The sequence below is a fragment of the Schistocerca nitens genome, chromosome 4 (genome assembly GCF_023898315.1).
Source record: "Schistocerca nitens isolate TAMUIC-IGC-003100 chromosome 4, iqSchNite1.1, whole genome shotgun sequence".
Classification (NCBI taxonomy): Eukaryota; Metazoa; Arthropoda; class Insecta; order Orthoptera; family Acrididae; genus Schistocerca; species Schistocerca nitens.
In genome coordinates this window covers 717826803-717852550 of record NC_064617.1, presented here as the reverse complement: position 1 = coordinate 717852550, position 25748 = coordinate 717826803, and the positions used below count along the sequence as shown (strand labels likewise).

At 38.5% G+C, this 25748-nt stretch overlaps 1 protein-coding gene across 1 annotated transcript in view; it reads right to left on the bottom strand.

The window, feature by feature from the left end:
• Positions 1–15467, bottom strand: part of LOC126251650 (uracil-DNA glycosylase-like) — a 45016-nt gene extending 29549 nt beyond the window's left edge. Inside the window, exons 1-3 of the mRNA XM_049952204.1 lie at positions 15053–15467; positions 14804–14954; positions 11164–11206 (exon numbers count right to left, since the gene is read on the bottom strand). Coding sequence (XP_049808161.1) covers positions 11164–11206; positions 14804–14954; positions 15053–15340 — 482 coding nt within the window. The 5' untranslated portion in view covers positions 15341–15467. The remainder of the gene's footprint in view (positions 1–11163; positions 11207–14803; positions 14955–15052) is intronic.
• Between the last annotated feature and the right edge of the window lie 10281 nt (positions 15468–25748).

Below are 25748 nucleotides of genomic sequence, written 5' to 3'. Positions count from 1 at the left end.
AAAAAATGTACATTTAAAGGTAGATATTGTAGGTGCCCTCTATGCCAAACATAATTCACTCAAAAAGGGTATAAATTTTTTTTGTAATAAGCTTAATGTGGCCAAAACACACACAGAACTCATCTTGCCTATATCAGTCACACAGAGTTACATGCTCACGAAAATACAAAAATTTGACAATTTTCCTGAAAAACATGGATTTTCTAAGTGTGGTAGCACAAAAGGGAAAAGTGATATCCAAACCAAATTTCTAACACTGCATAAGTAGACCATAATATAATATGTGGCAAAATTTCAACTTGTTATTGCAAGGCATTTGTGTACAATAAAAGTTGACAGATGTATTTGGTTACGTTTCTTTTAACACAATTTAGCAAGTAATAGTTATGATGCACACGGCTTGTTTCAGATAAAGCTGCAGCAATTGTTGGGAACCATTAGGCAACAGTTAAACAATGGTAGTTTTCAGGGACAGAATGATTCATTGTCAGGCAGGAACAACAAAGGAAACAAGCAACAATTACAGGTTACTCATGTTTTTAAGATTCTAGTTCAGACTGGTCAGTACTGTTTTGGAAAGTCAGTATGGAAGCACAAGAGTGTACTAGTGATGCTTTTGTTCAAACAAGTTGCACTATTGGTAGAACACAAGCATCTGAATGTCATAAAACAAACATATGGAACAAAATGTGGCATTCACTTTGACTGTATGATCTGGATGAATCGGACCAAGATTTGTTGCTATGGAGATGCTTCTGTGGGCACAAGAAGTACAGTTCCAGGAAACTTTAGTGTTTGTTATCATCATATGAAAGCGTTTCTGCATAAGTATTCTTTCCTACAAAGAAGTTGTTTTGATCCATTTCAGATTCATAAGAAGACAGTGAAGTGTAGCCTCTGAGAGGACAGTGAAATGTAGCCTCTGAGAAATTGATATAAAATCAGTATTGAAAGTGAATCAGTGCATGGGGGGAACACGAAAACAGGACAAAAGTTATGCTCCAGGTGTGTTACACTGCTAAAAAATGAAGGATACTCTGATAATTTACATGACAGTGACGAAGAGTATCAGCCACCTAATACCACAGCAGATCAGCAATTAAATACTCCAGTGACTGCGCTTGGTTTGTCTCCCATGAAGATACACAAAGTTGGGAGAAGGACAGGCCCAGCTATGGTAGAAGAAAACTACAAGAAGCTCAAATGGAATTAAAACACAAAACAGATGACACACTAATGGTGGGCGAGGAAGAATTATCTGCTCCACAGGAACAGAAATCATGCCAGAAATGATTTGGACAAAATTGTGCATGATTTGAAAGAAAAATGTGCCATATCCACATGCCAGGAAAAAAAAGAAGCTATTCTTACCCTTGCACCTTCCAGCTGGTCTACTGACTACACTGCAAAGGAATTCCATGTTTCTACATATATGGTAAAGCAAGCTAGGAAAATAAAAGCAACCCAAGGAGTGCTTCCACAACTTCAGCAGGCTCAGGGTAAGCAATTGAGTTCAGAAATAAAGGTGCTAGTGTCAGAGTTTTATGAAAATAATGACTACAGCCAAATAATGCCAGGAAAAAAAAAGGACTATGTAACGGTGAAAATGGGAAATGTACATGTACAGATGCTAAAAAGACTGTTGCAGGCAACATATCAGAACTATATGTAGAATTCCAGGAAAAGTATACCAATACCAAAGTAGGTTTATCATCTTTTTCAATCTTCGGCCAAAATGGGTTGTGCCTGTAACTGCAAGGGGAACACACAATGTTTGTGTATGTAAGACCCATCAAAATGCTAAGCTGATGTTTGCTGCTATAAAGGATTCTGGTCTGCATTACAAGGGTGCAATGAAGCTGCTAGTGTGACACATCAGTTCCTACCAGTGCATGATAGGTGTGAAAAGTGTCCTGGTAAGGCAAATCTTGCAGAACACATAAATAACAAACTGTATGGTGAACTCTTTATGGATAACAATGAACTTGTTTCTTATAAACAATGGACACACATGGATCGCACAAGTCTTGAAACAAAGCAAAGTACAGTGGAAGATTTTGTTGAAATATGTTGTCAAAAAATGGACAAACTGACCACACACAGTTTCACAGAAACAGCACAACCGGCTTATCTCCAGTTTTGTAAGGATAATTTGAAACAAGATGAAATTACAGTAATACTAGACTTTTCTGAAAATTATGCATTTATAGTTCAAGATGCCATCCAAGGATATCATTAGGACAGTCAAGCAACTCTCCAGCCATTTGCGATTTACTATAGAGGTGAATCAGGTGATGTGTCTGTCATGAACCTGTGCGTTTTTAGTGACTGTTTAATTCATGACGCCATTGCAGTTCATGCCCACATTTGCACTGTCATGGCATATGTGAAAAACAAACTGCCTCACATACATTTTGCGAAATACTTCAGTGATGGGGCAGCTAGTCAGTACAAAAACTGTAAAAATCTAAAAAAAATGTATGCATGCATTACCATGATTTTCATATTCACGCAGAATGGATTTTTTTTTTGCAACAAGTCATGGTAAAAATGTATGTGATGGTATTGGTGCTACCATTAAGCGCATGGCATCATGAGCTAGTCTGCAGCACCCTACAGAAGGTCACATTCTAACACCTCTTCAATTATTTACCTGGGTACAGAAAAGTATCTCTGGCATACAATCATTCTATGTTTCAAAAGATGAGGTGAAATCAGTCGAAGGGTTGCTAAAAAGCAGACCAGAACACGTTAAAACTGTTGCAGGCACAAGGAGCCACCATCACTTCTCTCCAGCGGACTCTGACAATGTGCAGATGAGCAGACTGTCCAGTTATAACTATAGGTTCATGCACAACATGTGTCTTAACAGCGAGTCTGTCTCAGGATTCAGAAGCAAAAGCACCAACATACATCCAGGTTGCTATGTTATTGCTGTTTATGATGACAAATGGTACTTAGGATGTGTTGCAGAGTGCTGTGAAGCAGAAGGTGATGTATTTGTGAACTTCATGGCACCAGCAAGATCATTTTATTGGCCACTTTTGGCAGACAGGTGTTGGATTCCTTTTGAACATATTCTTATGACAGTGTCAGGAAGAAAGTATAATTTGCCACTCAATGTACAGAGTACAGTAGCTAAAATGTGGGAGAACATCTGTTCAAAGCACAATCGACTGGTTTTTAGCAGTTACGGTGCAGTAAACATTAATGATAGGTTGTGTAAATCTGTCTATATGTTGTTGCTCAGTGATTAAACAGTTGTGGGAGAGGATAAGAAGAGGCAGAAGAGTTTATGATAGGTTTTTACAAAATTGTGTTGTGGAACAATGGCCACATCACCAAATACATCTGTAAACTTCCATTGTACACAAACGTCTTGTGCAATAACATGCTGACATTTTGAGATATATATCATTATGGTCTACTTATGCAGTGTGTGAAATTTGGCTTGGATACCACTTGTCGCTTTTGTGCAACCACTCTTCGAAAATCCATGTTTTTTTTTCAGGTAATTTTTCAAATTTTTGTATTTTTGTGTGCATGTAACTCAGTTTTTGTGACTGATATGGGCATGATGAGTTCTGTGTGTGTTTAGGCCACATTAAGCTTACCACAAAAAAAATTTATACCCTTTTTGAATGAATTATATTCGGCATAGAGGGCACCTACAATATGTACATTTTAACATATTACATTTTTTTAACCACATTTTGGAATTTTTTACTTCACTCAGAAATATGTTGTTGGTGTTTTGATTCATGGCATGTGTTCTCTAAATAGATGTTACTGGGTTGTAAAAATTTCACCGGACTGTGTGGAATAGTTCCAAAGTTATCAAGACCTGAAGTTGGGTCTGAAGATAGATTGCCAGATGCGGGTTGCAATTTCCGGGTCACGCCACCTTCTTTCACAAGTCATAATTCTGGAACTGGCAGGGGAAGCTAATACTTTGCACACGAGTGTTCTACACATGGTAGAATTAGTGTACTGAATTTCAGTCAAATCTGGGACTATGAGCTGGAGCCCCTGGTTGAACTCGCACAGAATGACCCAAGGGCATGCAGCTTTACTGTATGGTTAAATGATGATGGCGTCCTCTTGGGTAAAATATTCCGGAGGTAAAATAGTCCCCCATTTGGATCTCCGGGTGGGGACTACTCAGGACGACGTTGTTATCAGGAGAAAGAAAACTGGCGTTCTACGGATCGGAGTGTGGAATGTCAGATCCCTTAATTGGGCAGGTAGGTTAGAAAATTTAAAAAGGGAAATGGATAGGTTAAAGTTAGATATAGTAGGAATTAGTGAAGTTTGGTGGCAGGAGGAACAATGTGGTATCGATAGCTACGATGCCACAACGTAGGTGCGCTCTGCTAGCTTGGCACTACGACAGACACTGACGACAGCTCACTAGCCGGGAGGGAAGAGCTCTACGAGCTCCGCTCCAGATTCTGCCCATTTGATCAAGAGCAAATGGCTGGGACACTTCACTTCAGCTTCGCTTCATATACTTTGCTCTACTTACGACGGGTTTAAGGCTTGCTCTTCATTACAAAGTTATGTATGCCCTGTATATATTCAAGCACCAGTAAACCACTTTTACTTTCTTGCAGTATCGACTTGTATTACCCGTTCCTGCTCCTACTCACTTCCTTCATTCTGCCAACCTTCCAGTTTTCAGGAGCAGACCCACGGGCCGCCTTCCAGGTGGGATACAAAGAACAAGACTTCTGGTCAGGTGAATATGGGGTTATAAATACAAAATCAAATAGGGGTAATGCAGGAGTAGGTTTAATAATGAATAGGAAAATAGGAATGTGGGTAAGCTACTACAAACAGCATAGTGAACACATTATTGTGGCCAAGATAGATACCAAACCCACGCCTACCACAGTAGTAAAGTTTGTACGCCAACTAGCTCCACAGATGACAAAGAGATTGATGAAATGTATGATGAGATAAAAGAAATTATTCAGATAGTGAAGGGAGACAAAAATTTAATAGTCATGGGTGACGAATTCAGTAGTAGGGAAAGGGAGAGAAGGAAACGTAGTAGGTGAATATGGAATGGGAGTAAGGAATGAAAGAGGAAGCCGCCTGGTAGAATTATGCACAGAGCATAACTTAATCATAGCTAACACTTGGTTCAAGAATCATAAAAGAAGGTTGTATACATGGAAGAAGCATGGAGCTACTGGAAGGTCTCAGATAGATTATATAATGGTAAGACAGAGATTCAGTATTTTAAGACATTTCCAGGGGCAGATGTGGACTCTGACCACAATCTATTTGTTATGAACTGTAGATTAAAACTGAAGAAACTGCAAAAAGGTGGGAATTTGAGGAGATGGGACCCGGATAAATGAAAGAACCAGAGGTTGTAGAGAGCTTCGCGGAGAGCATTAGGGAACGATTGGCAAGAACGGGGGAAAGAAATAAAGTAGAAGAAGAATGGATAGCTTAGAGAGATGAAATAGTGAAGGTAACAGAGGATCAAGTAGGTAAAAAGACGAGGGCTGATCAAAATTGTTGGGTAACAGAAGAGAGACTGAATTTAACTAATGAAAGGAGAAAGCATAAAAACGCAGTAAATGAAGCAGGCAAAAAGGAATACAAACGTCTCAAAAATGAGATCGACATGAAGTGCAAAATGGCTAAGCAGGGATGGCTAGAGGACAAATGTAAGGATGTATAGGCATATATCACTAGGGGTAAGATAGATACTGCCTAAAAAAAAAAAAAAAAAAAAAAAAAAAAACTTTTAGAGAAAAGAGAAAAACTTGTATGAATATAAAGGGCTCAGACGTAAACCCAGTTCTAAGCGAAGACGGGAAAGCAGAAAGGTGAAAGGAGTATATAGAGAGACTATACAAGGGCAATGTACCTGAGAACAATATTACGGAAATGGAAGATGATGTAGATGAAGATGAAATAGGAGATATGATACTGTGTGAAGAGTTTGACAAAGCACTGAAGGATCTAAGTCAAAACAAGGCTCTGGGAGTAGACTACATTCCATTAGAACTACTGACAGCCTTGGGAGAGCCAGGCCTAACAAAACTCTATCATCTAGTGGGCGAGATGTATGAGACAGTCGAAATACCCTCAAGACTTCAAGAAGAATATAATTCCAATCCCAAAGAAAGCAGGTGTTGACAGATGTGAAAATTACCGAACTATCAGTTTAATAAGCCATGGCTGCAAAATTCTAACACGAATTCTTTACAGATGAATGGAAAAACCGGTAGAAGCCGACCTGAGGGTAGATCAGTTTGGGTCCGTAGAAATGTTGGAACACGTGAGGCAATACTGACCCTACAACTTATCTTACAAGGGAACCTCCCCATCGCACCCCCCTCAGATTTAGTTATAAGTTAGCACAGTGGATAGGCCTTGAAAAACTGAACACTGATCAATCGAGAAAACAGGAAGAAGTTGTGTGTAACTATGAAAAAAATAAGCAAAATATACAAACTGAGTAGTCCATGCCCAAGATAATCAACATCAAGGATAGTGTGAGCTCAGGAGCGCCGCAGTCTCGTGGTTAGCGTGAGCAGCTGCGGAACGAGAGATCCTTGGTTCAAGTCTTCCCTCAAGTGAAAAGTTTACTTTCTTTATTTTTGCAAATTTATGATCTGTCCGTTTGTTCAATGACGTCTCTGCCGCACCGCAAAACCGTGCGATTAGTAGACGAAGGAACGTGCCTCTCCAATGGGAACTGAAAACATTTGATCGCAAGGTCATAGGTCAACCGATTCCTCCACAGGAAAACACGTCTGATATATTCTAGACGACACTGCTGACAGACTGTGCGTCACATGACAGGAATATGTTGTCGACCCATCTAACTTTTACACTTGGCGAGTGGGTAAAAAGATTCTTCTACCTTGCCCGATTTAGGTTTTCTTGGGGGTGTGATAATCACTCCCAAAAAAGTGATGAAAACATAGAAGTTTGTCACATAAACTGTAACAAATGAATGCAACAATTTCACAGTCGCACAGTTTTCCCTGTGCTCTGTCAAAACATATGTTAACGTTTTCAAATTTTTCCGTGTGTAGACCGTCAAATCCTGCATATGTCCAAGCAAATCTGAACATGTCCTGGAATTTTGGAGAGCGAAGTTGATTATGTGTGAGTGCCTGAACTTTGATAACTGACACACAATCACGTCAACAATACTACTCTGTGTACCTGTGCAGCTTCGCAAAATCATAGAATCTTTTCACAAAGTATTTCACTTGCCGAAAAACAAACACATCTAACAGTTGCACAAGAGGTGTACAACCTGGAGGAATGGTAATCATGTCTACTCCCACACTAAAATTGTACAATGCCTGATCCTTCTGTATAGCAGTCAAGGAGTAAGGCAAAATCTTTGTACGCGTAAGGAGCAATCACACGCTCATTAATGTCTCACTAGTCTTTTCTCCATTTTTCCTGATGCACTGCAATCCACAATGACATTCGTCATTTGCGCAAGTACACTATTCACCTGTTGCTGAACTTGCGGTCCAAATACACCATTTTTTTTTCCTGCAAACATAAATAAAATGTGGGTAAAAGAAATCCTGCTTTGTTCAGAGCATATTGTATGGTATAACTATGTGAAGTGGCATGCAGCTGGTATACAGTACATTCCGTGTCGCCTTCTCCAACTAACGATAACGTGCGGGTCGATTTCATTTCATAGTTAAAACCGGACTGATCTGTGTTGATAATGTATGCGTCTTCATACTGTTGGAATCTGACGTTAGTTTCTGTAACAAACGTCTTGGAACACACTAAAAGTTCTTCCAGTTTATTCGCGTAGTTCTTGCTTACATATTTCGTAATCTTCCTGCTTGTAATTTTGTATTTTCTTTTGAATGTGACAAGCCAATGAGATGAAGCCTTGAATTCCAGGCCAATTTGCTTAGTGTAATGCAATCCCCAAATCTGTAAGTCTGTACCAAGCACTGCACTTAATTCATTTCTGGCTTTAATAAATTGTCAGTATACATTGTTTTCTAGATCACTGAATTTCTGTCTTCGGGTTCCACGACTTCTTTGCAATATTTAATTGTGCTTTTTTCCTCCATCCTTTTAAATTTCTTAAATTTATTTGTTACTTCAATCCATAATCTATATTGGTGTCTTAATTGGTTTGGACAGTAACCTGTATTGGAGCATTTCCTTCATGTAACCCAAAGGAATACCATCAGATTGAAGTCGCAGTATTTTCTCTACATGTTCTTCGTACGGATCGTCAACAATCTCATCATCTGGTACATACAGCCCCGCAGCAATCAGCAAGGTATCGTCATCACCACATGTACTGCTTATCAACAAATGTAGGAAATAATCATACAAATGTTCGACAATCATTTGATCCCTTAAGGAACTTTCCGATTCCTTACAGTTCGGAAAATATTCATTGACCTTGTTATTGAAGTCGCGAGCTATATCTGCTGGATTCATTTTGCCCACGGAATACATCTCATGTATTTAATGCACTCTCGTCCAAAGTAGCGAACAGTCAACTGCCAGCCATGGAGCCTCGTTAGCAGGAATGCTCTCTCTTCTGTGCGCTTTAGTTGACTGACGTGTGTTTCGATGTTTGTTTAGGTGTAGCGTCCCCATACTACTGCACAGTTACCTTGCATCGGACGGACGGACAGATAATAATTGTCTGAAAATAAAAATTTAAACTTTTCACTCGTTCCATACCTACTCACGCTAACAACGACATCATGGCGCTCCTGAGTTCACACTATCCTTGATGTTGCCTATCTCGCAAATGGACTACTCAGTTTGTATATTTTGTTATTTTTTTTCATAGTTCCACACAACTTCTTCCTGTTTTCTCGTTTGATCTGTGTTCAGTTTTGCAAGGCCTATCCACTGTGCCAACTTATAACTAAACATGAGGGGGGTGCGATGGGGAGGTTCCCTTGTTAGAAAATAGATTAAGGAAAGGCAGACTTAGAGAAAGCTTTTGACAATGTTGACTGGAATACTCTTTTTCAAATTCTGAAGGTGGCAGGGGTAAAATACAGGGAACAAAGCGCTATTTACAATTTCTACAGAAACCAGATGGCAGTTGTAGGAGTCGAAGGGCATGAAAGGGAAGCAGTGGTTGTGAAAAGGAAACAAAAGAAAAATTCGGAGTAGGAATTAAAATCCATGGAGAAGAAATAAAAACTTTGAGGTTCGCTGTTGACATTGTAATTCTGTGAGAGACAGCAAATGAATTGGAAGAGCAGCTGAACGGAATGGACAGTGTCCTGAAAGGAAGATATAAGATGAACATCAACAAAAGCAAAACGAGGATAATGGAATGAAGTTTAATGAAGTAGGGCGATGCTGAGGGAATTAGATTAGGAAATGAGACACTTAAAGTAATAAATGAGTTTTGCTATTTGGGGAGCAAAATAATTGATGATGCTCGAAGTAGCGAGGATATAAAATGTAGACTGGCAATGGCACAGAAAGCGTTTCTGAAGAAGAGAAATCTGTTAACATTGAGTATAGATTTAAGTGTCAGGAAGTCGTTTCTGAAAGTATTTGTATGGAGTGTAGCCATGTATGGAAGCGAAACGTGGACAATAAATAGTTTAGACAAGAAGAGAATAGAAGCTTATGAAATGTGGTGCTACAGAAGAATGCTGACAATTAGATGGGTAGATCGCATAACTAATGAGGAGTATTGAATAGAATTGGAGAGGAGAGAAATTTGAGGCACAACTTGACTAGAAGAAGGTATCGGTTGGTAGGGCATATTCTGAGGCATCAAGGGATCACCAATTTAGTATTGGAGGTCAGTGTGGAGGGTAAAAATCGTGGAGGAAGATCAAGAGATGAATACACTAAACAGATTCATAAGGATGTAGGTTGCAGTAGGTACTGGGAGACAAAGAAGCTTTCACAGGATAGAGTAGCATGGAGAGCTGCATCAAACCTGTCTCTGGACTGAAGACCACCACAACAACAATGCAGATGATTAGGTAAAACAAACCCTTAACATTCAAATGCAGCATTAGTAGCCCTGTTTGACACAATCATGTCGTCTAAATATCTGGACGTAACTATGCAAAACAATATGAAATGAAATGAGAATTGTGATGGGGAAGGCAAATGGTCAACTTTGGTTTATTGGGAGAATTTTAGGAAAGTGTGGTTCACCTGCAAAGGAGACCACATATAGGATGCTATTGTGACCTATTCTTGAGTATTTGAATCATGCACATGGTCACATTAAACGCAGACATTTAAGCACTTCAGAGGCGAGCTCCTAGATTTGTTACCATAGGTTCAGGCAACATTTAGTATTAGGAGATGATTCAGGAATTCAAATGGGAATCAATAGAGGAAAGGTGATGTACTTTTCGAGAAATACTATTGAGAAAACTTTGAGAATTGGCATATGAAGCTGAATGCAGAAAGATTCTACTGCCGCCAACAAACATTTCTCATAAAGACCACAAAGATAAGATATGAGAAATTAGAGCTCATTCAGAGGCACATGGATGATCATTTTTCCTCCTTCTACTGTCCATGGAACAGGAAAGGAAACAACTAGCAGTGGTATACGGTACCTTCCACCAAGCACTGTACAGTGGCTTGCAGAGAATGTACGTAGATCTACGACATAAATGTTGAATTTGCTCACTTTGGTAGTATTAATTTGCAATCAACACTCATGTACCAACCTAAACACAACAACAGATAAACTATTGGTGTGAAAAGCTTTCCATTTCACAGTAAAAAAAAAAAAAAAAAACTAAGTGCCTGTTTATTCAGTTGTACAAGACATAATCAATGTTTTAATTCCTCTCAAAAAAATAAAGCGATGTACTCGATGTTTTGTTTACTGGTAGGTAAATGTCTGCAGTCCTGGTACACACTTAACTGCCGGTGCCACAATACCTTGCATGCCTATATAAAAATAATGATTTTTTTTTTTGTTTGAGCTCCTCTAGTGGTGTGATGAAGTATGTAACCTTTTTTCCCAAGGTGATAATCGGAACTATATGACTACCACTTAGTTTATTACCTGAAAGTATTCATACTTTGGCTACACAAAAATGACATGCCGCCCGACTTTTAGTATGGGAAAAGTTTTGAGAATGGCATTGGCTCTTTTCTTAACACCAGAACACAGTAAACTTTACTGTTACATACCTGGGTGGAGGTGGTACCCCACGAGGTACACTAAAACACAGTCCTAAAAGCAAACAAAATAAATTGTGTCAGTACAATTAAATTATCACTGTTCTGTATAGTTTTTTAAATTGTGGAAGCAGCTATTGCACTTATCAAGAATACTAGAGGTTTGACATTGAGATATTCTGAATGAAGAAAATGGTTCAGACAGGCAGACACACAAATAACAAATTAGAAAGGCTTAAAATTACTAAGCTAATAAGTTGTTTTAATAAGAAAATGTTTCAAATGAGTCAATAAATTAATGTGCGCAATATACTTGCCCAAAGGCCACAGACCGACTGCTGTTTGTGTGGCCAACGCAGTAAGTAATATATTTATCTATTTCATCACATCTTACTGCTACATGAAATGATCTTAGATTTTCTCAATGTGACTCAGGGGTTAAGGTACAAGACGTCAGTTGAGATGACAACAGTTGAAATTTCCATACAGCTATCCCCACATATGTTTTCTTGGCCCACTTAAGGCATATGTCAGGATAGTTCCTTTTGAAAGTTGACTTCCTTTCCTTTCAGTGATAGTGCTCAACCACTAATGATCTTGTCATGTTGCCATTAATGCCTAGTCTGCATAACTTTCTTTTCTTCATAAGATGTGCCTGCTTCCAGGTTGGTTGAAGATCGCAGATCAAGTCTGGGGGGGGGAGGGGGGGGGGGAGGGGGGGGGGGAGGGGGGGGGGAGTGGAAGGCTGTCTACAACAGAGATTAGTTTCAACAATACAGTTACTTCCTAAACATTCTCCAACTGAGGGTTGTCTGCCCTTGCCTTCCTTCAATCTTTGACGTGAATTATTCATGCAGTTGTTGGACGCCGATAGTTTAATGGCGATGAAGTGGTTGTGCAGCTTGGCATTTATTTTTTTGTATTTTTCATGGACAGATCATTGCCAGAGGTGAAAGAAACAACAAGTGGTAAAAAATCCTTGAACCAACAAAGGATTGAACCCGGGATCCTTGGTTTTGTAATCTGACATTAACTTTATCATCAAGCCACATGCTATGTACAAAAACTGAATTATAAACAAAATTTAAAATATGTGAATAGGATAGTTGCTACTCACCATATGGCAGAGAAGTTGAGTCATAGATAGGCACAACAAAGAAGAGTCAAAGTGAGCTTACAGCTAACAAGGCCTTCATCATCGAAAGTAGAGAACATATCTGCACTCTCACTCTTACACGTGCACACGAAAGCAGCTGACACACGACTTCAGTCTCTGGCTACTGAGGCCAGACTGCGAGGCACCAGTCCATGATGGGAGAAGAAATTGGGTGGTGATGTGGAGAAGGCTGGGACAGGGAGGGAGAGGGATACCAGGGTAGGGGTGGGGGGATGGGAAAGCACTGCTTGTGGGAGCATACAGGGCAAATGGAGAGAAGGTAGAACAGCTAGGTGCACAGTTTGGAGGTTAAATGGAGGGCTTGGGTGGGAGGGTTTGGGTAGCAGAAAAGGAGAGAATAAAATGACCGTGGGTGTGTTGGTGGAACAGAGGGCTGTGTATTGCTGGAATGTGAACAGGGAAGGAGCTCAATGGGTAAGGGCAATGGCTATGACAGTACCTCCGTCCATATCAAACCTACCAACCACCAGCAATACCTCCAATTCAACAGCTGCAATGCATTCCATACCAAAAAGTCCTTTCCATACAGCCTAGCCAAGCTGTAACCAATGTGCTGCATTCTATGTGGGCATGACAACCAATAAACTGTCTGTCCACTTGAATGGTTGCCGACAAATTGTGGATAAACAGCTGAACCACCCCATTGCTGAGCACACCACCCAACATTATGTTCTTCATTTCAAGGGCTGCTTCACAGCCTGTGCCGTCTGGATCCTTCTCACCAACAGCAGCTTTTCTGAATTGTCCAAGTGGGAATTCTGCTTGTAATATATCCTCTGTACCTGTAACCTTTCCGGCCTCAACCTTCGTTAGCCATAGTCCTTACCCATCTAGCCCCTTCACTGTTCCCATTCCAGCACTACACAAGCCCTATATTCCACCGATCCACCCAGTGTTTGAAGAGAAAAAAATGGAAATGTTAAATTAAATGTAGACGGCACCTCTATAGACTGTGTAACAAATGCAAAATTTCTAGGAATGAATATTGATTCGCAAGTGGTGTAACCACACAAAGGTACTTGCAAACAGAATATCATCAGCATGTATGCCCTTAGAATCTTATCATCAGTGTGTATCATGGAGTTTCTTTTAGTTACATATTATTCATATGTACACTCAGTTCTTAGCTATGGAATTCTTTTTTGGGGAACAAATGCACAAAATATGAACACAATATTCAAACTTCAGAAAAGAGCCATAAGAATAATAACCAAAAATACTAGTCAAGCTCATTGTAAAGATCTGTTCAGGGCACTAGGGATTTTAACTGCTCCATGTGAATACATTTACCAGTCAGTTAAACACATCAAAAATAGCATTGGTAATTACTTCACAAACAGCTGTGTCCACGACCACACAAGAAGAGATAGACTCAGCTTACATTTACCAAGAAAAAAAAACATAAAACTCGAAACAGCATTTTCTACCAAGGAATAAAACTGTACAATTACCAAAAGAGATTAAAGAAATTGCCAAAACACACTTATTTGAAAAAGCAGCTAAAAAGTACCTGTTATGCAATACAATTTATACAATGAAGGATTACTTAGCTAAAACAGAGTAGGGGTTTGATTAAAAATGTTATACAAATAAATAATAATAATAACGATTATGAAATATCCAAGATTCCACATAACACCTTCACTTTATGTTTTTTCCCTTCTTTTTTTCCTTTCTAGAAATACTTACCCCCAAGACATGCATAGCACAATACTAACACCTCTTCCTCTTTCTGTGCTCAACAGCTCTCTCGGTATGGAGGGATGCTGACTCAAGTTTTCCAGGATAGCAGATGGGAAGTTGCAGTACAGAAAATGGCGCAGAGATCACCAGTGTGTATGTTATGAAACAATGTGTGTATAGTGTGTGCAGTGACATAGTGAGATGAATGAACAATGTGGCATTACATTACTTAATATGTTATTTGTAAAAAAAGAAAAAAAAAGTATTTTATACCAGGAGTAAATCTAATTATTGTCTCTAACTAGAAGTCTATAGCTAAATATATGCGTATACAAATTAGCTTTTTTTAAATTGATCTAAATTTGTAAATATTTTGACATGTCCTATATCCTTGTAAAGATAGATCTACGGATGAATAAAGCTGCTGCTGCTGCTGCTACTACTACTACTACTACTACTATCAACAGAGGTTGCAAACCAGAAACAAACTTCTACACTGTTTAGTGCAATCATCATCGGGCAAGTAACCCATGTCATAACAATATGGGTCAACAGATGCATATTGAAAAAGAGCTCAAATACACTTTTGAGGACCTTCGTTTGTAATAAACGATATAGAAATTTCCCACAAATTTAAAAACTACAACTAATCGAGACAGCCAAAATAAATATTAATGAAAACAAAAAATTTTAATGCGAATGCAAGCAAAAATTCTCTGTGTTAAGAATAACTGCCTGACTATTGTTGCTAACTTTACATCACGTAATACTAAAAACTGTTATAACACTTGCCATGCGCTTGCCCAGGGTTGTGATACGGATCCTGTCCAAGGATTACAACTTTCACATCTTTAACGGAGCACATTTGCGTCCATGTCCATACCTTATCCTCTGGGGGGAAAATTCGGCTTTTCCCACGCTCCTGTTGTAGGAATTCGCTAAGCTGCAAAGGAAAAATGGCTTAAAATTAGTTTCCTTCTAATTATTTCCAATGGCCTACTGGAATAAATAAAGTACACCATACACACACACAATTTATACCTTCTCAAAATACGGACTTTTAAATTCCGATTCCAGGGCCTTGAACCACGAGACACCAATACTATGATGTAGCGCAGGATACCTCTTACTGGTAAGCTTAATTTTTGCAATCACAGCATTCGGCCACTCTCGTGGTGAAGAAGTGGGCGACTCCGTTTTCGATTCTACACCTTCATTTGTGCTCTCTTTAAATTTCTTCGTTTGTGTCTCATTTTCTGAAACAGATGATAGTGGCCTTTTGATCTGAACCGGTTTAATGAAATTCAGAATACTCCTCTGCGCCGGCATCTTGACTTTTTCCGAACTCCACAGAACAAAGACACATGCGCATTAAAATGGCATACTACGGTCACAATACATTTGACGCGTTCCAAGTTACCCGCGCAAACACAACCATAAACAACTGTTGCGTGCCTTGGGGTAGCTTCCAGAGGAGCTGAAAACATGCACACCGCCATTTGTGCCAGTAACAATGCAGGAGGGAAAACCCACAGTCGACTGTAATGCGGCCCCTAGAAGGTCAAAATTCAAAAACATTGCGCAATATTACTGTCTTTCGGAATTGTGGACGATAAAAATGCTGCTGCTGTGATAATTACTCTACTTTGTTGCAAGCAGAAAAAAGATAGGTAAAAAATTGGTTCAAGGAGTATCAAAAGTCACTCACGAAAAATCGTTGAGAGAATTGAGATTGAACGAAAAAACAACCTCATAAATTTATGTGTACATATGGTACAACGTTCTTATCCACTACCGAACGAGGTGGCGCAGTGGTTAGCACACTGGACCCGCATTCGGGAGGACGACGGTTCAATCCCGTCTCCAGCCATCCTGATTTAGGTTTTCCGTGATTTCCCTAAATCGTTTAAGGCGAATGCCGGTATGGTACCTTTGAAAGGGCACGGCCGATTTCCTTCCCAATCCTTCCCTAACCCGAGCTTGCGCTCCGTCTCTAATGGCCTCGTTGTCGACGGGACGTTAAACATCAACCACCACCACCACCATCTTATCCACTACGCGACGATACCTTGTTACTGCCAATTCATTCAAAGACTTGAAATTTACAAGTGGAGTTTCACCTTGCAGTATTTGAGACATAGGTTTAGTTGTGGAAACGTGTCATACAATAAAACATGCTCTAAGGGACTATATTCGGGTAAGTAATGTATACTTAGAGACAAATTTCTACATGTACTTTTATCCATAACTATGAATTTAAAAAATCTTTCTTCATGGCCATTCCCTGGATTTTCTGAGCGATAAATCATACAGTTTACAATTGGTGAGGAAGCAATAGAGATTCACTGAGCATAAAGAAAACAAATACCATGAAATTCAGTTTCAAGAGGACCATAAGAATAACAACAAAAACTATTAGTCGAGCTCAATGTAGAGATTTGTGCAAAACAGTGTGGATTTTAACTGCACTGTGTGAGTACGTTTAGGCAGCTGGCAGAAGTAAAGCTGAGAGGACGGGGCGTGAGTCATCTTTGGGTAGCTCAGTTGGTAGAGCACTTGCCCGGAAAAGGCAAAGGTGTCGAGTTCGAGTCTCGGTCCGGCACACAGTTTTAATCTGCCAGGAAGTTTCATATCAGCGCACACACCGCTGCAGAGTGAAAATCTCATTCTACATTTAGTATAAATTGTAAAATCTAAAATAACACTGATAATTACAGCACAAATAGTTCCACCCATGACCATGGAACGAAATCTAAACTGAACTTAAATTTACCAAGAAAGAATAAACAGGAAAAACAAAATAGCATATTCTATCAAGGAATAAAACTGTACAGTGAAATATTAAAGGAGATTAAAAACATTGCTAAAACAAACTTATTTTAAAACGCAGTTAAAAAGTGCCTGCTGAGCAATACATTCCATACATTGAGGGATTACTCAGATAATGCGGATAAGAGAATTAGTAAAAAAGGTAACACAAACAAACGATAATAATAAGAAAACGTAAAACAATCCACACAATAATATCAAACAATATTTTTTTTCCTTTTTCCTTTTCTGGAGAAACTTACTGTCAGGGCTATGCAACGCTCTTTTTCAGCTCATCTAGCTCTTTATAGACTGATACTGACTCACTTTCTCATGCTGCGATGGGGAAGTTGAGATGCACAAAATGGTTCTGACATTAGCTGACTGTGTGTAGTCTTATGAAGCAATGTGTGTACAGTGTGTATAGTATGAACAATAACTAGGAGTGGGAAATGAATTTACAGTTTCTGGAGAAACTTACTGTCAGGGCTATGCAACGCTCTTTTTCAGCTCAACATCTAGCTCTTTATAGACTGATACTGACTCACTTTCTCATGCCGCGATGGGGAAGTTGAGATGCACAAAATGGTTCTGACATTAGCTGACAGTGTGTAGTCTTATGTAGCAATGTGTGTACAGTGTGTATAGTATGAACAATAACTAGGAGTGGGAAATGAATTTACAGTGTAGCATTAGCCTCTTTCATTATTAAATAGCTTATTTGTAAAACAGTATAAACCGAATAAGATAGCACTGTTTTAAGCACAGTGGCCTTGTATTCAGAAGGGCAGCAGCTCCAATCTTCATCCAGCCATCCCAATTTAGGTTTTCTGTGGTTTCCCTAAATTACTTCATCAAATGCCAGAATTGTTACTACTATAACACCACAACTGTCTACCTATCCATTCTTATCTTACTATACCTCTGAGTCTGCAAATGTCTGTATATGTTAATTTCTTTATTTTTGCCATTCTTCAAGTTGTAACGTTCCCTGGCAAACTCACGCTATTAATGAACAAAAGTTTAATTGTACCATATACGCAACTCTGAGCAAGTTGTACATACCGTAATTAATGAACAAAAATATTATTGAATTTTGTGTAAAAGACATTTGTTATTATCGTAATATTTTTTGTAGTAATATTCTCTCTGTATTTAGGATAGTAATTTTTCTATATTTATTATGTGATTGTGAAATGTGTCAGTTTCTGCGATAACAGAGATGTGAAATTTAGCCAGAGGAGAATAATATTGTCAAATTACAAAGAAATGTTAATAGTCAGCAGTAGTATAAAACAACCATGTACAGCGTATTCTTTGGTCTTCTCTGTGTAGAGCTGAATGCGAGAGGAAGCTGTGTCGAATTGATTTATGAATGGGTAGGCTTCTTTTGTCTCTGTCTAGATTTAGCCGCCATTAGAGGAGGCGTTACAAATTAATGTGAGTTGAATTATTGTTGGATCTAAATATATCAGAATTTATCAAAAGTGTGTATAATTAATGTAAATTAGCTTGCCCATGTCATCTATAAAATTTCTTTAAAGAATTTTCAGCATTTTTAGCGGTGTTGCTGGGCTGTGCCGCGACCGATCGATTTGCAGCGGCGGCACATTTAAAAAATTGTTCCGCTAAAGGAAAAATCAACCAAACCCGTAAATCGGGAACAAATAGATAAAAATTAACAGTGAATTAAGAAATTGTTCTTCTTTTACAGTGATCCTGAGACTGATGAATTTTTAAACTAATTATACGTTTGTGCATTCGTAGGCGGATAGTTAACGTTAGTTAACATTGAAATTTAACAATTTTGGTTCTTTCAAATAACTTAAATGTATAGCGAAGTAGGTTTGATCAGCGATAATTAAATGTTGGCTTGGCAATAATTAACCATTTTCTATTAATAGAGATAATCTTGTGTTCCATAGCTAGCGCCGGGATAGAATTCAGTAAATATTTAACAAAAAACCCACTGCATTTAGAAAATGTGTGCCAAGGCCGAATTATGTAAAGGATTTAATTCTCAACTGAATATGCTTAATCAGTTAATATGAGTTCACGTAATTCTTAAATGTACGTAATTCTTTTGAAAGTGAATGTTTTATTACCACACGTAAATAAGAGAGAGGTTCTACAACAAAGTTCGTACTTACAGAAGACAGTTAAAGAGAGAGGCAAATTAAGTAACTAAAAGCAATAATAATTAATAATTATTCTTTAACGAAAATAAAACAGCGATTTCGTTAAAAATTGTAATACCAAAAGATATCCAGCATCCTTGTAAAAGAGATCTATAGATGAATTAAACTACTACTACATTCTTAACACTTCTGTTTTTGTACTCCGCTGACCTAACATCACACAGTGCCAGCAATGATTTATAAATTTCAGTGCACTGTAATAATAATGCTCTTTCATCTTGTTTTGAACTTATTTTCCATGCAACAGCAAACCTAAGCTCCCTGCTCTGTGAGGCATTTGAGCTCACAGATGGTACAATACTTCCAGGCAACACGATATACTTCCAAAGTTTTTGAAGTTCTCGGTACTCTTACACAGCCTCTCAATCTCACTCCTAGGAAGTCAATATTATTGTCAATCTGGGAAACATTCAATATTGTTGACCATCTAGAGGGCCCACAACACAAGCTGGAGTCATAAGAAGTGGCAACGCTTCGAGGATAGCCTACTGTGGATGAATAGCACTGTGCTATCGGAAATACAAACTGGAAACAAAGTGCCAACAATGAATCAAGTGCTACACACAACCAAATTTTTTTCCAAATGGATGGAGCTGGAAACAGAATATAAAAACGTAAAAACTACTGATAAGTAAGGACAAGATACAATAGGACAAAAATGTATGAAATTCTAACCAGAATGTATGATTTCTGGTAAAACAAAATTTGGCGTCATGTGACCACAGGCAAAATGACACCAGTGTCAATAGAGACAACGTTTAGGACCTGGTGCATCTATTAGCGAAGTAATATCCTGTTCTCTGAGGACATTTGGCAAGAATGAAAATGGTCTAAAAACATTTAATTTACTTATATGTCACCAGAAATTCAAAAATAGTTTATAAAATTTCAGGGAAAAAATTATAGATCAGGCTAAAAATGCAAGAGACTCCACAGTACTTCCCATAAAGACCAAACAAACTGAATATTACAATGTCTGATGACTGAAAAATGGGGAAATATGAATAGCAGAATCTGTCACTGAAGCGAGAAGCAAGGGAGCCATTGGTATTAGTGAGATGATACTACATAAGTTCAATGCTGATAGATTCGATATCGCGAATTTTAGTGGACAAGTTTACGATACTACGGCTATAGTCTGTCTGTAAACTCAAGAGCGAGCAGCGCTTTTGGTGGGGGAAGTGGCCTTTCCCAGAAGAACGCTGCCACCGGCCTACAGGGGCACCCAAAATCTGTTGCCCGTTACCTGTCTAGAGGTGTAGATCGGCGTGCAGTGATATACGTCGTTTCTGTTCATATGATCTTAGTTGCCAGTGTCACTCAGTTAACTTTGTATACTTACTGATATACTTCGATTTCCGGAAGTGATGGATAATCATCTAGGATTGCAAGAAAATGTGCAGAATACCAGAAAGAGGACGTACTTGCGGAGTAACGAGCGTTCGATCGTCTCTAATGTTATTACATCGTGTATTAAAGAGGCGACCCAAAAAGAACAGTTGGCTAATATTACCAGTCCCAATCAAAGGGCTGCAATTTATGCAAACGTCAGCCGCGTACAATAGGACGCATAAGGAAGGAACGCGCGAATAAGCCGCATGGTTTAGTGGAATTGCCACGAAGGAATACTAATAATCTTGGGAGGAAACCGATCGTTATAGACAGTTTCTGAATCACCTAAAACCTTTGATGCTTATGGAACACTAAATCTCTATTTCGGTCACTCTTCACCTGATTCTGAGACATATTGCTTGAAATTTGTGCGCAATAGCTATTCTAAACACTGCTGAAATTTTCTTCGAAACATGTACGTGGATTCTGGAATTCAAAAAGCTTGACATACGAGGTGCGTTCACATATTAATTTTTATTTTTTGGTAAGAACTTTATTTGTTAATTTACAGCAATGTTATCCTCTTCAAAATATTCCCCATTACATACTATACACTTGTGCCAGTGCTTTTTCCAATTTCCGAAATTCTTTAGGAACTGTTTCTTTGGGGTAGTTTATAGGTCTCTTAACTGTGCATTTTCAATCTCATCCATGCTTGTAAAACCGCTGTCCTTTAAGGCCTGCTTTGAAATGTTTATACCACTTGTATGCCCTTGGTTCATGTAACAGGCTCACCAAAAGCAATATTTGACATTTCTAAAAATTTCATACACTTCATTCCATTCCTATAACAAAATTTAATACAGAATCTCTAATCTATTTTTATACAAAGCAAATTATCGTTGATGCTACCAAAACACATGTAACCTTTTTGACTGTTGACAACAGAGTAAATGCCCTATATGCATAACATTGTACACACACTTTTGAGACATGTTTACGAAGACAGTGACAAAAAGTAGTGCAAATCTGACTAATACAACAAGCAAAATTATAAATTTCTGCTTACTTTTTAAACACTCTTCGTGTTGCAAAAATTTTAAGTTTCAATGCAGTCCTTCAAAGAAGACATCTGCCTTTTAGTAGAAACACAAAGTAAGAACAAGCCTCAAATTCTACAGATTGATTGCATTTTGTGGGGTTCGTTTTAAGAATAGCAATAGAGGAACATACAATACATTCACATGAACAAGCATTCGGTTCTCTGTTTGTGGTATAATCCTGACTTCCAGTCTTATCTTAATATCATTTACTCTATAATATTGTATTTCGGAAGAAGGTATCGTTTTTGTATTCCTTATAGTCTTAATACATTTGTCTAAAAATTAACGCAGCCGAGACGTATCTGTACACGGCGTCGCCACAGATTTAAATCGTGCGTCGCGGCAGGGCCGGTACTGCGTTCTGAAATGGCCTGTAGAAGCGCCTTGTGACGTAGCTGGATTGGCAGAGTGGGGACTCGCTAGCTCGCTCTTCCATTAACCGACAGACTATATAATGGCTGGAAAACAAATAGGTATGCAGCTACAAGTAAAATCAATACAAATGCCAAATTTATGTCCTGCTCAAATCACTCCCTAAATCTGGTTTGCTTGCAAGGGCCTCGATGAATGTGAATTCAGTGAGTTCTTTGGCAAATTGGTCTGGTCTTATGCTTTCTTTTCTACGTCTGCACATCGATGTAAAGTTCTGATGATGCTACATGCAAGAGTTTGAAGAGAATTCAGGACACGGATTGGAGCGCAAGAGGCACTGCATGCAAAAGCACAAACACCCTAACGGACAAAGAATCTTTGTTAATCGTAAAGCAGTTTCTTGGGTCTCCAGCAACTGGTGCTGCATAAAGAGAATGGTACCCAAAATTATCTGCAAATGAAGGGATTTCACATACCTCATCATACTCTGAAAATCCGCATCTTACAGATGGTACTGGAAGGGAAACGAGAGGAATTCGTAGATGAGGCTTGTGCCAAATGCCTAGATTGTGCCAAACTAGGCATTTCTACTGAGCCTCTAAGACGAGTTAGGAAGAGGCACATTTCTGGCAACAGAAGCAGAGATGTCACCTTATCGCATGAAAACATTTTAAAACTAAAAATGTTTTCTTCATTAAATAAAGTAACTGCTGAAATTCAAGAAAGGTTCCAGAAGCTCCATAATTTGGTTGAAAAAATGCCTTCCTAAGGCTTGCAACGATAATTGGTGTTGATGATGGGGAACGCAACCTTGACCAAGCTGCTCAAGATATTGACAGAGAAGAGTTTACACTTAAGTGGGTGCATCTACAGGCTTTCATAGCTACAACAGACTGTAAGAAACAACTTACTGTTCCAGCCCACTGCATTTACTAAAGTTTATTTTTGAGTCCAAACTTGAAGGGTCGTTACCTAATATAGTTATAATGCTGAGGTAATCCTCATAGCTGCCACAAGCAATGTCAGTTGTGAGGGAATCGTTTGTACATTGACGCTGATAAAAAATTATTGAGTATCTACAATGACCACTTGGGTTTAACGAATCAAGCTATTTTTGCTATCGAGAAAGAGGCAAAAATTAACACTGACACTGACTTGCAAAAGAAACCCAGAACAAAATTTTATTTTAAGAAAGACATTTTATTTTTAATCCATTTGAAATATTGTCAGAATATCACTTTTTTTTGCTTTCCATTTTTTCATGCATTTTACAGCTAGTGTAAGGTAAGTTAGTGCTTCCATGAACTTTGGAACTTTATACTGATGATGAATGTGTTTGAGTGATTGTTGTACTTCAGACTAATTTATGAATATATGCATAGCGAGCATAACTCCTTCCAGAATCTTACTCATAGTGCGAAACACTCTTTAAGCAAATAAATTTATCTGATATAAATTAACCCCTTACCGCATAATGTGCCAGATATGGCACATACCACTTTTCTCTTTGTCAATCTCATATCTGAGAATATATTTCCAAACTGCATGTTGGGACAGATATGGCACACAATCAAGAGCAGCTGTGCAAGTAGTGTATGCCATCTGTTGGGAGAGTAAGGAATTACGTGTTATGAATCTTTGCTTTGTGTTGCTAGCTGTTTACATCCAAGTTTGGTCACACAAACAGTTGCAATCAGGTACAGTAAACGATTGATTTCAGTGTTTATATTATTTGCAGAGGAAAAAGGGCATCTGTGGACAGTTATAAAGAGGTAAGTTTATATATTTGTTCATTAGAATACATATAATACTGAAAAATAGGTCTGTGACGGATATGGCACAACATGCAGTCCGGTCCAATCGAGTACGTGGTTGCATTTTACCTAAGGAGGCAGTAATGAAGAAGAATGGTCGAGGCAGCATGGAGGAAAAGATAGCAACAGTAGACGGTGTGCAACTATCAGTAGTCTCCTGGTTTGATAATAAGTAGTCAACACTTTGTCAACTTACATTGGATGCAAACCAGAAGGCGAGATCAAGAGGCTTTTCAGGGAGGAAAAAGAATACAAAATGGTACCTTGTCCACACACTGTGATGATCTACAATGACTACATGGGGGGTGTCGATCTATTAGATTCTATGCTAGGATATTATAGAATTCAAATCAGATCAAAGAAATGGTACTTGAAGATATTCTTTCATCTAGTTGACTTGGCTTGTGTGAACAGCTGGCTGTTATGGAGATGAAGAAATACGGACTACATGCCTCTTGTTGATTTCAAGGTCACAGTTGCAGAGGCCCTCTGTAAAATTGGGAAATCCTTATCCAAGAAACGTGGTAGGCCAAGCAATGAAATACAAAAACAGCTTGACTGCAAGAAGAAGAGAAGCCCTACAGCAGATCTTCCACAGCGTCAGGTGCGACTGGATGGGATACATCACATGCCTATCTGGCTGGAAAACCGTGGTCATTGCAAGTATCCAGAATGCAAGGGAAAACCCTATATAGCGTGTATGAAGTGCAGTACAACATTGTGCTTGAATAAGGAGAGAAATTGCTTCATCAAGTTTCATAATGTATAGAGAAAAATGGAAACAGAATGTGTGTTATTTTCTCAAAATATGTGTATTGTAATGAATAGAAAGTGTAATTGTTTTACATAAATACAGTTCTGCTAGTTCATGTACGTATCTTATTGTGTATTTTCCACATTGTGCATCATCAATCCCAAAACTGGTATCACATGGTATTAGTCGTTACTGCATGCTGTCCCATATATGGCACAAACCCTTAATTCTAAAATAACCGCCCCTACATAAGATTTAGAATTTTTAAGCATTTTTTATGAAATAAGAACATCGAACATAACATGTAACATTTTTTTGAGAAAAATAAAAAAATCATGCAGTAAGGGGTTAATGAAGAATACGATAAAGCATTCCATGCAAAAAAAGTATAAGAGTTATATGTTATAAAGTATATCATAAAGTATAAAGTATATTATGAAGTATTTATATTATAAGTATAAAAGTCATTCAAAGAAAATTATACATACAGTATTATGTGCTTTGTTACTCATGATACATAACTAATTCTTTTTTACTAGGAAGTTATATGTAGTCATTTGTTTCTGACAACACTTCAACATTTGGGAAAAGATAAATTTGCAGTGCGCGTAGCCACTGCTTTATTGGGGGGATGATTTTCAGTGTACAATGCAACTGATTCCCATGCTTTCAGCATCTCTCTTATTGCACCAGGAGATCGCTGCTTTGCTGTTACTGCCTCCTCCACCTCTTCTGAAGAACTCCTCTTCACAACTTCCTGTTGTGAAACACACTGCTACTCCACAAGCTCTTCAGTGGTCATTTTTTGACTGTGCTCTTCCACAACCTCATCAATATAATTGTTATCCACTTCTAGTCCCATTCATTTGGCTGAAGACACAATCTCATTGACTATAGTCTCCACATGTACTGACTACATTGCCTTAGAGTCACATTCAGCAACACATTCCGGCCACTTCTGCTTCTTTCAAGAAGTGAGAGTTCTCTTGGTAACCACTTCCCACACCTTTTCGATCATCTGGACACAGGATACAATGTTGACGTGTTATTTCCAAAACTCTCTGAGAATGAGATTGATAGTTTCAGTCAACTCAAAGAAATGCTCGAAGAGTGTTTTGGTGTGAGCTTCTTAAAGTTAGGAATAATCTGCTGGTCCATAGGCTGGAGTAATGGAGTGGTGTTGGGAGGCAGAAATTGGATATTGATGAATTGAAATTTTTCAAGGAGGTAGTCTTGTAGGCCTGGAGAATGGGTAGAATCGTTGTCCATAACAAGGAAGACATGGAGTGGCAGATTCATATCAAGCAAACATTTTTTCACCAAAGGACCAAACACTTCATTGATCCAATCATAAAA